General features: G+C 41.3%; 1 protein-coding gene across 6 annotated transcripts in view; it reads right to left on the bottom strand.

Annotated features, from left to right (window-relative positions):
- BNC2 (basonuclin zinc finger protein 2) overlaps positions 1-12,833 on the bottom strand; it is a 703,423-nt gene that overhangs the window by 315,514 nt on the left and 375,076 nt on the right. The window contains exon 1 of one of the 6 annotated variants that reach the window (XM_068234378.1): positions 12,479-12,539. The exons of the other annotated variants lie outside the window; for them this stretch is intronic. Within the exon in view, the coding sequence (XP_068090479.1) occupies positions 12,479-12,481 (3 nt within the window). The 5' untranslated portion in view covers positions 12,482-12,539. Of the gene's footprint in view, positions 1-12,478; positions 12,540-12,833 lie in introns of those variants that run through there. 6 annotated transcript variants of the gene reach the window in all.

The following is a 12,833-nucleotide window of genomic DNA, read 5'->3' on the forward strand; positions in this document are numbered from 1 at the left end:
AGCCCCCCGCCGTGAATTGACAGGAAGCAGCCGCTCGCGCGAGCGGCTGCTTCCTGATTAATCAGCCTGCAGCTGGCGACGCAGTACTGCGTCGCTGGTCCTGCAGCTGCCACTTTGCCGACGCACGATATAAGCGTGCGGTCGGCAAGTGGTTAAACAATAAAAGACGTGGTGATGTGGATTCTTCGTGTTGGACTTCGTTTGACTCATTGAGGGCTATTGGGTCTATCCACTCAAGCACACGTCTGTCCCCATTTGGGTGCTTGTCTATCTGGTTTCTACCATAATAACCATATGCAGATAGCATGACAGGCCCATCTCAATGTCACCTGCCCTGCAACAACTTGCCACTACACAATTTCATTCAGCTTACCATATTTATTGACTTATTATGAGGGTTTCTAAGTCGCTTGGTCTATTAAATGAGTTACTCCCGTTGTCAACCTTTGCTAGAGCTGTACCCTTTATGTTCTGTCCCAGTGTTTGATATTGCCATTGATGAGCTGAACCCACAACTCAAAACATACTGCTAAACATAAAACAATCTACAGTATATCACAAGACATGAGCACCACAGGCTGCACAACCGATTACTTAATTCCTGAGATCGCTCACGACATACTGCCATAAGCTACAGGCAGCGCCATCCGGCAGTAGAGCAAGGACTGTCAGTCAGCCAGTGTGGAAAAAAGAATTATAACCTGCCAACAACGTAGGTAAGTATTCTGTTCAGACTGTACCCTGAGCTTCTTGTAAAAGCATTATGGGTTAATGAGCAATGTGCCTGAACTTGATTTAAGACTATTGAAAAGGAACTACGACATTCTGTATAAATCAAAAATGATCTTCTCATCAATACTACTTCAGTTGACAATATCACTTGCTTTCATATGCAGAAAGTACAACTCAGTATTAGTTTATAGTCCTTAAATTATTTCTTAATTCAGTAGTTAACATTATATAAGTAGCTCGAGATGCAAATAACTTACCTGTGGTCAATTTTCTGATTAGCAAACAATTTTCATTTTTAAGCTGCATATAGACACTCAATTACAATCATACTGTTGATCGTTCCAGTAGAAATTTTAGGAGCAAACACTTTGCAGATATGCTGCTCAGCTATAACCAAGCAGCATGCCCTGTTCTGCCGAAAAAGGATTGGGATAGGATAGGATAGGCATTGGGTGAGTGGAAGGTTAGTTAGTGTGGCAGCGTAAGTAAAATTTTCAAAGTAGGCACGCTACTGCTGTAGAATGCACTACTAACTTACTCGCACTCTCCCCAAAACTAACGGCTGCTCCAATTGTTTCACCCTGGTTCCTGCCAGGTCTAGTGACTTTGTAGGACGAGATCCTTGCACTTTGATTGGCACAATAGGCTGCCTGTCACTTTGCGGGGATCTCATCCTACAAAGTAATCCAACCCCCAAGTCAGCTAGCTAATTGTAAAAGCTTTTATTTCGGTATCTGTTTTTTCTCCTGCCTGGCTCTCTGGGAAATTACTGATGTTGATGAAACCCAAGAGAAGCTGAAGACGTGTGACACTTCCGCTGCCCAGAGAATCAACTGTATACACATAACCATGGCAACAAGAATGTGAGCCCTCTGCTGCGCATGTACACTTTGCCAGTTTGAAAAATATTGTATGGCTCTCAAGCTGGCCACTAACGGTCCAATTTCTAGCGAAAAATCGTTTGAGCGATCAGAAATTCTGATCGGATTGGTTGTAAATAATCTCCATTGGTGGACACAATCGATTATGAACGAGTGAAAAAAATGTCGCCCGAATGAATTTTCGTCGAACGAAAATTTGGATTTTCTTGGTGGTCGTGATAGATAGGAAGCAATGATTGGTTAGTTGATGGTGTAGTGAACGATTTTTCGTGCGATCAGAATTTCTGATCGCTCGAACAATTTTTCGCTAGAAATTGGACCGTTAGTGGTCAGCTTCACAGAATTACATTTTAAAATATGTAGCAATTGTGGCTCGCTCAGCCAAAAAGGTTCCTGACCCCTGGTGTAGGCAAAGGAGAATCTACTGTCTGTATGACATTTTATAGATACTTCATTCAAATTTACTAAAGCTAGTTTATATCATAGAGTCATCACAAGCTAAGCTAGTAATACTAGTAATACTGTAGCCATAAATGCAGCTGAATGATCTGCCAGTCAATCTTTCTGACAGTCCCACAAACAGGTGCACAGATCCATACCAAACAGCATCTGTTTGTGCTATGGTGGAGAGGGTGCCATGGCAGCCATGGAAAAACAATGATCGGGCAAGCTTTTCTAACATGGCCGATCATTTTTCCCCAGACACTGCCTGATAACCCATGGACCCATCTAGTCAAACATGGCTGCATCAGGCAAATGTTACACATCAGCTGTTATCTCCTTCAATACACAGCCCCTATTTACAGAGATGATGGAAGTATCTCCCTGTGAAGAATTTAGCTTAATGTCATATTCCTATTACAAAAATTACTGTGTATGAGCATTTTCTCCACTGTGCAGAAGAAGCTGACTCCCATCAGATGTCAGGAGTAATTGTAAGATTTCTTTTTCCCAGCCCACATGAGCACAAAATAGCCACAAAGATGTCCATGCCATAAAGAGACAATAAAATGAAAGGTATAGCTGCGCATTTCAGACTTATTTTATAGCAAATGGCAGAGAGCAGCTCTTCCAGCCTTCCGAGCATATGGGTTAATTGCCCTATTGCTGGAGATGTCTGTTATACAAGTGATCCGTGGATGGTAAATTATACTGTCTCAATTATATCCCTCCTTATTTGCCCAATCCAGCAGTTACAGAGATAAAACCACTGTAGTTTGTCCTTTGAAAATCAGTGATAATGCTAATGAATGTGTCTGGATTGTGTGCCTCTGGAACTACCCATAAATCACCATTTTGCAGCTTGAGCTGATAGTTCATTCAGTTTACAACTTCCATAAACCCTGTCAATATAACTGTGGGGAAAAGCAAACCGTCATAAACAGGGCACTAATCAGACTGTTATATTCATCAGACAAAACCATCTTCTTTTTATAGTTATAAATAAATTAGTCATCATTTTTGCTGACAGTATTCTGCTACATTGGGAAACAGGTTTCTTCCAGCCTCTGTGTGCGGAGAGGAAAAATGATGCTGCCTACCGATGTGCTATCCTGAGACACACATGCCTGCCACCACTTTCATTAAATGCATTACTTTTAAATGGTTTGCTACATAACATTCAATTTTAACAGTGGATAATCAATAGCTGTCATATAGCTTGTACCAATCAGCAGTATAAATGATTACAAACATCCACATGCAATATCCCTAGGTGTATAGCTCTAGTAAAGTTTAACAGCCTTAACTGGGTAAACCTATAAAGAAATCTAACGCTAAACCTACACTATACATTTTGTGCCACATCAGGTAAACCATCAGTATCTGCCTGGTATCCAGGGCTGTGGAGTCGGTACAAAAATCATCCAACTCCTCAGATTATGAAACCATCGACTCCGACTCTGACTCCACTCCTCAACTATACAGCCTTGCTGATATCAATCATTTACCTGGTCTACCACCTTGTACCAGTAAATATTTCACAAGATTTCAGCAGAAAAATCTTGTTTGAGATAAATCGGACGACCACAGCTGCAAGCTTTGTACTACTGCTATGTAGTACAAAGCTATCCCCATGCTGAACACATACTGTTTGCTGCTCCACTTCTGCTGGCATTTAGGCTGCATTCAAAGTGGTCAGTTGCATAATGCATGCGTTATGAGTGTGAACTGCAAAGGAGACTGGACATACTCTTTAATACAAAGCCTGCATGCAGCGAGTTACAATAATGTGATTCATTACAAAGCAGTACTGTGGCCCATCAAATTGTATGGGCAGTGAGTTGACATGCAAAAGTATTCTGCATTGAAACTGACCACTGTGAACAAAGTCTTATTATCTAAAGAATGGACTTATCCAATGTATGTTTAATCAATATTACAATTGTGAAGACGCTCGTATGTAACCCACTTTTTAAAAGATTTTGGTGGAGTTAATGTTTTTATGAATTCTAAAATGTAATCAATTGAAAATTCCAATACAGTATTCGAATACCCATAGCAAAACACCAGCACTTGATAAGTGATGATAACTTGCTACAAAATTGGCCCTACAAGCTTCAACATCTACTGCTTACTGTATATTCCTATGCAATTGCAAGCTGTGATACTGCAACAGATAACAACAGACAGGGCTGTTTATCACATTACTGAATATACCAGTTTAGGCTCCCTGCACACTGCAAATCCGTTTTCCGATTCCGATTCCGTTTCCGATTCCGATTCCGTTTCCGATTTTCCTTGAATACATTCAACAGAAAAACGGATCAAAAAACGCAGCATGCAGTTAAGATTAAAAATCTGAATCGGAATCGGATGTAAAAACTGATTAAAAATCTGAATCTGAATCTGATTTGCTTGCAGTGTGCAAGAGGCCTTATACAGTACATAGGCAAACAATCATAAGTGATACTTAAAACAAAAACAAAAAAAACAACAACACTTGCACTGAGTAATGAAAATTTTTGCGCTGCTGGGACTTGCATGAAGCCACATATGTGCACCACCATTCATTTACCCATCATTGGTCAAATCACATTATGGACCAATTTCACCATGAAGAGGGGTGTAAACCATGCCATAATAAATGCTGCTTTTTAAGTATGTTTTTATTGTTATGATTTTTGTAAACATCTAGGCTGTATTAATTAGTCATGCTCTGTTTTTTATGTTGCATGAATATGAAGAAATGAATGATTGCAATTCTTATAAAAATACCATAATTCAATCTTTGTATGCATCATGAAAGGCATTTTTATATGTAAAAAATAAATATATGACATTTTCAGAAAAAAAGTATTATTTGTCAGTTAATGGTTATTAATTAACTGGTTCCAGTGCTTATTTTTTCTCAAATTTTTTTCTCTTATTTTTATCTCATAGCCTGAAAACTGCATACAAAAATTCATGGAGAAACATAATTGTTTGATAATGGTTTTGTTTTCATACATGCATCTTATCCTAATCCTGAGGCACCATAAATAATTCACTGGACCGCTTAATGGCTAGACATACAGGTACAACAATTCTTGTAGGATCTCAGGTTATCTCACTGGCGTTCTTACTGCACATGTTTAGTAAATGCAGACACACAAATGAAAACAAAGCAGAGTAATGCATGGCTATGCAAATAAATGCGTGAGAAAAATTAAGGGTTTTAGTTTTACCCTTGATTAATTATGCAAAAAAATATTTCACACTACTATAGTTGGCATGGATTTATAAAAAAAAAAGTGAGGATGTTGTTTTCTATAAGTAAAATTACTCAAGCCTACATGGAGATTTTACACGAAAAAAAAATTGGACACAATTAATTGTGTCATTTACAGTGATAGATCCTGGCATATTGTTGTAGCTCAAGGCTAGCACACTTAATTGAATCAAAGCAGTGATGCTTATTGATGCATCACTCTTGAACTTGAGATTTTGTAAAAATAATTTAAGAAAAAGGCCCATGGTGCGGTTGCGTAGGTCCCCAGTGCAGATCTAAAGGCCCAGACCCACTACGCTTTTTTTCTGATGACCGGCGATTTTTTGAGCGACAAGCAATTATTTCTGTGTTCTTGCAACATGGGTACAGGCAGAGATCACGCAAACAACGTTTGGTGACAATGACCGTCACGGCAGAACGGATATTTAACCACTTAACGACCAGCCAGCAGTGGTATTTCCATGGAAACCGTTTCCTGTCAGTTCACGGAGGGAGTCTCCGTGAACAGCCTGCGAGCCTCCGATCGCGGCTCGAAGGCGAAATGTAAACACCCGAGGAAGAAATCCCCGGTGTTTACGTCGCACGGCGCTGCTGTCACAGCAGCGCCGTAAAGGAGATCGGCGATCCCCGGCCTTTGATCGCCGCCGTCTGATAGGCTGAAGCCTATCAGAGGCGGTACAGGACGGATCGCCGTCCTGTGCCACCCATAGTGAGGAGGAGAGGGAGGGAAGGAGAGGGAGGGGGAATAGCACTGCGGAGGGGGGCTTTGAGGAGCCCCCCGTTAGGCACAACAAGCCGGTGGCGATCAGACCCCCCCCGCTGGACGTCCCCCTAGTGGGGAAAAAAGGGGGGGAAGTCTGATCACTCTGCCTGCCACACGATCTGTGCTGGGGGCTGAAGAGCCCACGCAGCACAGATAATAGAAAATTCCTGTGGTCCTAAAGTGGTTAAGATCCCTGAAGACTAGTCCCGCGTGAAGCACTGCGATCGCTTGAACTCATGTTCACGCTCGTCGTGTGCCGTTGCGAATACCCACCGGAAGGAAGATGGATCGGGGAACGCTCATTGTTGTGGTGCACCATCTTCCTGCCTCATGAGTTTAGTATTCAGCTTTAAGGCTCTTAATGGGTACATCATAAAATTTCCTCCATCTTATAGGGTATTGCCAAAACAAGGTACCAAACAGGTATTGGCAAAAAAGGGTCCATACACACTGAAAACGAGGAACGCATCATAGCTACATATTATGGGTGCAATCAGTGGGTTGTGAATATACGATTTGGCGAGATGGTGATTTACGTTCAGGAGGTAAAAAAGGGCAGGAATAATTTTAATATGGAAGATAGCAAGAAAATTGCATAACTCCTCAATTGCTATGCAGTTTTTTTGCGCTCTCATTGCTTTAACCCAATCACAAACACAGAAAAAATGCAGCATGCACTACATTTGCAATTGGGTGAAAATCGAATTGCACTGCTGTGAAAAGGGCACCACAGTTACTGTATTAAAGAGAACCAGAGATGGGGACATGAAAAAGATTTTATACATACCTGGGACTTCCTCCAGCCCCTTACGCTCTGATCGATCCCACGCCGCCGTCCTCCGCTGCCTGCATCTACGAGAACCGGGTCCCGTCACTGACGTCATCGGAGCCAGCTATGCAGGAGAAGTGTGCCCTCTACGTATCTCTCCAGCGGCTGCTGCAGAGATACGCAAACAGCGCACCTCACTTACGCTTAGACTGGCTTCGACTGAGAGCAGAGCAGGGTCCCGGTTCTCATAGCTGCGGGCAGCAGAGGATGGTGGCGTGGGATCGATCAGAGAGTATGGGGATGGAGGAAGCCCCAGGTATGTATAAAATCTTTATGATGTTCAACTATGGTTCCATTTAGGCTACTTTCCCACCAAGACATTGCGTTTTAGGGGACGTTATGGTCGCATAACGTTCCCCTAACGCAACACCTGTTGGTGCTGGAGGAGAACGCCAGAGTGAGCTGCGTTATGCAGCTCTTTGTGCGCAGTACAGACTGCAGAGACCAGTGATCGTTCCGTTTACGTGGTCTCCGTGGCGCTGATTGGCTGGCGGGACCACGTGATGCGGAGTGTTCCACTCCGCATCACGTGGTCCCGCCAGCCAATCAGCGGCCCTCCAGGAAGACAACACTGCAAGTGCAGTGAATATTAAGTAGCCATGTGCCGGGCTACATTAGCGGACTCTCCCCGCCTCCTCTCCAGAAGCAAATATTAAAAAGAAAACATTAGTGAGCATGTGCACACAGTCTAACGCGGCTAAAGCCGCATATAACGTACCGCATGCTGCACTTTCCCAGAACGTGCAACGTGGGCACTGTGAACAGCCCATTTATTTATCATTACTGTGCGTTACTTTGCGTTACAGGCTGCTCTAACGTGGGACTTTAACGTCTCACTGTGAAAGCAGCCTTAAACACAAAGCCCTTGCAATTGCAAAAACGCATCCCGTTCAATAATCTCATCTAAGCACATGCAGTGTGAGCAGGCCCTTAAAAAAACCTACATAAAAAGTATCAGAAAATGACTGTGCCAGGGAACATTTATATATGCTTGATTTGGGTTCACTGATTTTCACAGCAGAGAGTATGCACATATTTGATGAATGGAAGTTAACTGTCAATTTTTCTTTGGCTGTAGTTTCAACATAAGCACAGATATGTCTTATTTAGCTACACACACATAAAACACACAGAGATCATCCCACAGGGAGCAGTTGACTTACCTCAGAATTGTGGATGCCACTTTAGCAGGAAGGGAACGTTAAAACGTATGTTTCTGTTTAAGCGTTTAACATAGGGAATTAGTAGATGCCCTGAGCAGCAGCATACATTTGAAAAAGGTGCCTGTTGAAAATGGCACAGGATAGCAGTAGTAGAATATATTTACTAAATTGCCCCCTGGTGGGCTACTAACCTAACCCCCCTCCCCCCCCCCCCCCCTAGTGGACAGCTAACCTTGACACCCCACTTCCCTCCCTCACCTAATATTAACCCCCACTTAAAACGCGCCCTGTTTAGAAGGTCGCCCGCAGGGAGTGAGCTCTATTTGTAGCCACAGTTTGCATAGTGGGTGGCCCCTGGGCCTGCTATTATAGTGGAAGCCCTTTTAAACAGGACTCCGTCCGTGCCCTTTTCAACTGCAAAGGTATCTTCTGCTAGGATACCAAGGGGCAGAGCTTTAGGTAAGGGAATCTGCAAACATAGGGGTTGATTCACAAAGGTTACTTATTTTTCACCTTAACGGTAAGCAGTGCTAATGCATGAGATAAACAAATGAGGAGAGCTAAGGAGAGCTAAACCATGAATTATGTCAAATAAGGAGAGCTAAACCATGAGTTATGTCAAATAAGGAGAGCTAAACCATGAGTTATGTCAAATAATGAGAGCTAAACCATGAGTTATGTCAAATACAGAGAGCTCAACCATGAGTTATGTCAAATAAGGAGAGCTAAAACATGAGTTATGTAAAATAAGGAGAGCTAAACCATGAGCTATGCAAAATAAGGAGAGCTAAACCATGAGTTATGTCAAATAAGGAGAGCTAAACCATGAGCTATGTCAAATAAGGAGAGCTAAACCATGAGCTATGTAAAATAAGGAGAGCTAAACCATGAGCTATGTCAAATAAGGAGAGCTAAACCATGAGCTATGTAAAATAAGGAGAGCTAAACCATGAGTTATGTAAAATAAGGAGAGCTCAACCATGAGTTATGTCAAATAAGGAGAGCTAAACCATGAGTAAAGTTAGATAAGGAGAGGTAAATCATGTGTTAAGTCATTTCAAGAGAGATAAATTGTGAGTTAATAAATAAGATGAGATAATTAAACAGAAAAGCTTTGTGAATCAGGCCCATAGTCTGAAGCTTTGCTTCATATTAATGGCCATTAATAAGCACATTTCTTTTTGTCTGTCAAATAAAAAAAAATGCAAACTGTGAAATTCAGTTAATTTAAGTTTTTGGCTTTACATGGCGTAAACAATTGTAAAATCTACATGGGGTCATCACCCACATCGTTGACAGTGATTTACAAATAAAGTTGTTATGGACTCATTGTGAGATGTCACTTGCAAATCTCCCTCTCCACAGAACAGAATATTATGCCTGATTCCCTGGAAGTGCTCAAGTCAACATTATTTTTGTTTTTCAGGGTTAATATGTTGTATATAATATGTATTATTGCATACTAATATGGGTTCCGTTCACCATTTCCTGCATAATACATGAACAAAAAACAAAATAATGAGGTCCATTAGTTTAGATAAAGATTAGATATAAGCTGGTGGTTCAGTGAGCCTTGCTGGATGAAGTGATAAAGCAAGTTGCAACATATGCCTTATTAACGGCAGGACAAAATGCCTCAGCATGCCATGTTTATCATAGTCTAGCCTGGGATAATGCACTGCACATTACAGATAACTTAACAGCAACTAACATATACACTAAATATACACACATACACAACATTTTTATTTAGCAGTGTTTTCTAAAGTCACTGATAAAATCTAGCTTGCACTGCTTATTGAGGGTCCACTTCTTGAGGGAGTAACAAAACAAATCAGTCAAAAGTTAGCTCTATTGTGTGATCCCCCCACTACACAATTACATTAGATAGGATATAAACATCGAATCTCATGAAAAGCTATCAAAACGAAGGCATTTTGGATCAATATTATATTTTCCTGATTAATGCCATTGGGACCACAGGAGGGGTACAGGATGCAGGGGCACATGAGCATGGTTTTTACTGCAGCAAGGGATACAAAGCTAGCAGCTGCAGCAGTGCAATGGATGACAGTATTTCTTGTCTAATATCTAACAGTATAAAGTGGTAAGATATTATCTGGAAGTTTACCTGACCTATCACAACATGTATAGTGTATGCCCAGCATTAAATTTTGGTGCACGTCACGTGTGTACAGATATAACATCATTAACATTAAAAACTCATTTACAAACACTTTCTACTCCACTTTAGCCATGTGCACACCTTAGATTTTCTAGATTTTCATTGCATGCTATAACAATCATTTGCTGCAGTCTGGCCTGTATTTAGGCTCTTTCCATACTCAGTAAGTCAGTGGCCCTCAATTTAGTACTCAGCCATGCCATGCTTTGGACACACACACACACACACACACACACACACACACACACACACGCGCGCATGTACACACACACACACACACAAACACACACACAAACACACACACACACACACACACACACACACACACGCGCATGTACACACACACACACACACACACACAAACACACACACAAACACACACACACACACACACACACGCGCATGTACACACACACACACACACACACACACACACAAACACACACACACACACACACACACACACACGCACGCACACACACACACACACACATAACACTCACAGAAAAAAACAGCACCTGCTGAGCAACCCATCTGTACAATGATCATTACTAAATGATCAGTGATGATTGGTTTGGGCTAGGATTATCTGAGGGTGTGTATGTTGTTTTACAGTGCATGATGAACCCTTATTTTCAGACAAAATGCCCCAACAGCATGTGTAGAATGCTCATGAAACACACAAACATTTAAAATGGAGATATGAATGGGCCACTGGGGACAAACTAATTATACATTGTATCTACAATTTTTTTTAAAGGTGAGAGATAACACAACTTCCTGTTTGACTGCTAGAGCACTATCACAATTTTTAAGCGAAGACAATGTTACAAATGTGACATGAAAATATTAGATGCTTTTTAACAAGAAAACCAATGTAATGATTTAAAGTAACGTGTACTCTGGATTAAAGCTTTCTCTTATTTCTAATGATTAGTATGTAGACGGCTTTTTATATATCCAGTGTATAGTGTTTGTGAAAGTGCTGGTTTGATGCAGTATAAAGAAGGAAACAGGGTGCATTACTCAATAACCATACCAGTGATTATGGGTAATTTAACAATAAATTGCTTTCAGTGGTAAGAGCAGAGGAGAACAGTTGAAGTATCCCCTGCACTGCAATATCATATAAGCTCTTATGCTAGAAGTATAGCTTGTATTCAACCTAAAAGTACACTGCTAGAAAAGCTCCGTAACCAGCAATTTGTCTGGTGACAATCAGGGCTTGCTGATTGCACAGAGATGTCAGTCACATTAACCACACACCATACTGGACAGTCACTATATCTACTGATGAATACTCTGTCAGCAATTCACTACATCTTCAGCCAGGACTTCAGACTAGTTATACTGATACATGTAAATTAAAACTATATGCTCTTTAAAGACCCATGGGATGGAAAGGGACGTTTGTAAAAGTTAGACGCTTACATTCACCCTGGCAGATACAAACTTACTTGTCTACTGTAAAATCTACTTTCTTTACTTTCTCTCTCTCTCTCTCTCTCTCTCTCCTTTCTTTAGCTAGTCACTTAACATAAATTGTCAGATCAGAACTTTTACAACTGAGGATAAAGGATAAAAGTTAACTGCTAAACAAAATCATTCAAGGTGTTTATGCATGAAATGATCAAGAAAGCACGATCCTAGCTCTGCTGGAGAACAAAGACAATTTTCTTACTACTTTCTGAAACAGTGAAATTGTCTTTTCAGTATTAGCTCGGAAACAGCTTTTGCCTAAACTGAATTCTGCATACCATTAGTGTTACAGCAATAAATGATTTAACGTATTGGGAGAGGACAGACCTGCTCTGTCCCTGGCACTGAAGAGGTTAAACCAGTTAAACAATGCCACCTATACAGCACCCAGCACAGTTGTCAAACATCAAACTGCACCCCCTTTCATTAGGGAAGCGGGATCTGTAGATGTAAAGGGTTATTTTAACACCCCTCCTGCTAGACCAGCGTACCAGCACTGGGTACCAGAGAAGTCCTCTGAGCTGTCAGAACATCTGGAAATAGTCTTGGTTAACCCCTTTCCAACCACCCGGAGGAATAATATTGTTGCCGATGCCACTGTAGGGAAGAGAGGGTTAAGCAAATCCCAAAGAGACCAATCTGTTCCTTCCCTTTCATGCCACAGCCCTCCCCCTCCCATAAAATTAATAGAATATGTAAGAAGGTATGAAGGGAGTATTAGTGGTAACATACAGTACCATGAGCTGCTCTGGCCTCTCAGTCAGTGTGGAACAGTTAACAGATCTCACTTCTGGCCTTCGTACACAGTGCAAAAAAATAATAAATACATTAAGGAGGAGGGAGAGGGACACCAGGAAAAAAAATCTCTGGCAGTTTAAAACAAGGAGCCAAAGTAAGTCAGCTTTCTTCGCTCTGGTGCATTCCTTTCCCTCTATCTCCCAACCTCTTTTGCGTGTGTCCTGTCATATTTTCTTCAGCTGTTAATTGTCTGGGCTTGCGAGAAAACAGCCAAAGTTTAAGGGAACAATAAAAAAATGTAAAAGAAAAAATGCTTGTAAGTGACTGTCACAGCGGATCAGACTCACGTTGGAT

Source organism: Hyperolius riggenbachi, chromosome 1 (genome assembly GCF_040937935.1).
Source record: "Hyperolius riggenbachi isolate aHypRig1 chromosome 1, aHypRig1.pri, whole genome shotgun sequence".
Taxonomy (NCBI): Eukaryota; Metazoa; Chordata; class Amphibia; order Anura; family Hyperoliidae; genus Hyperolius; species Hyperolius riggenbachi.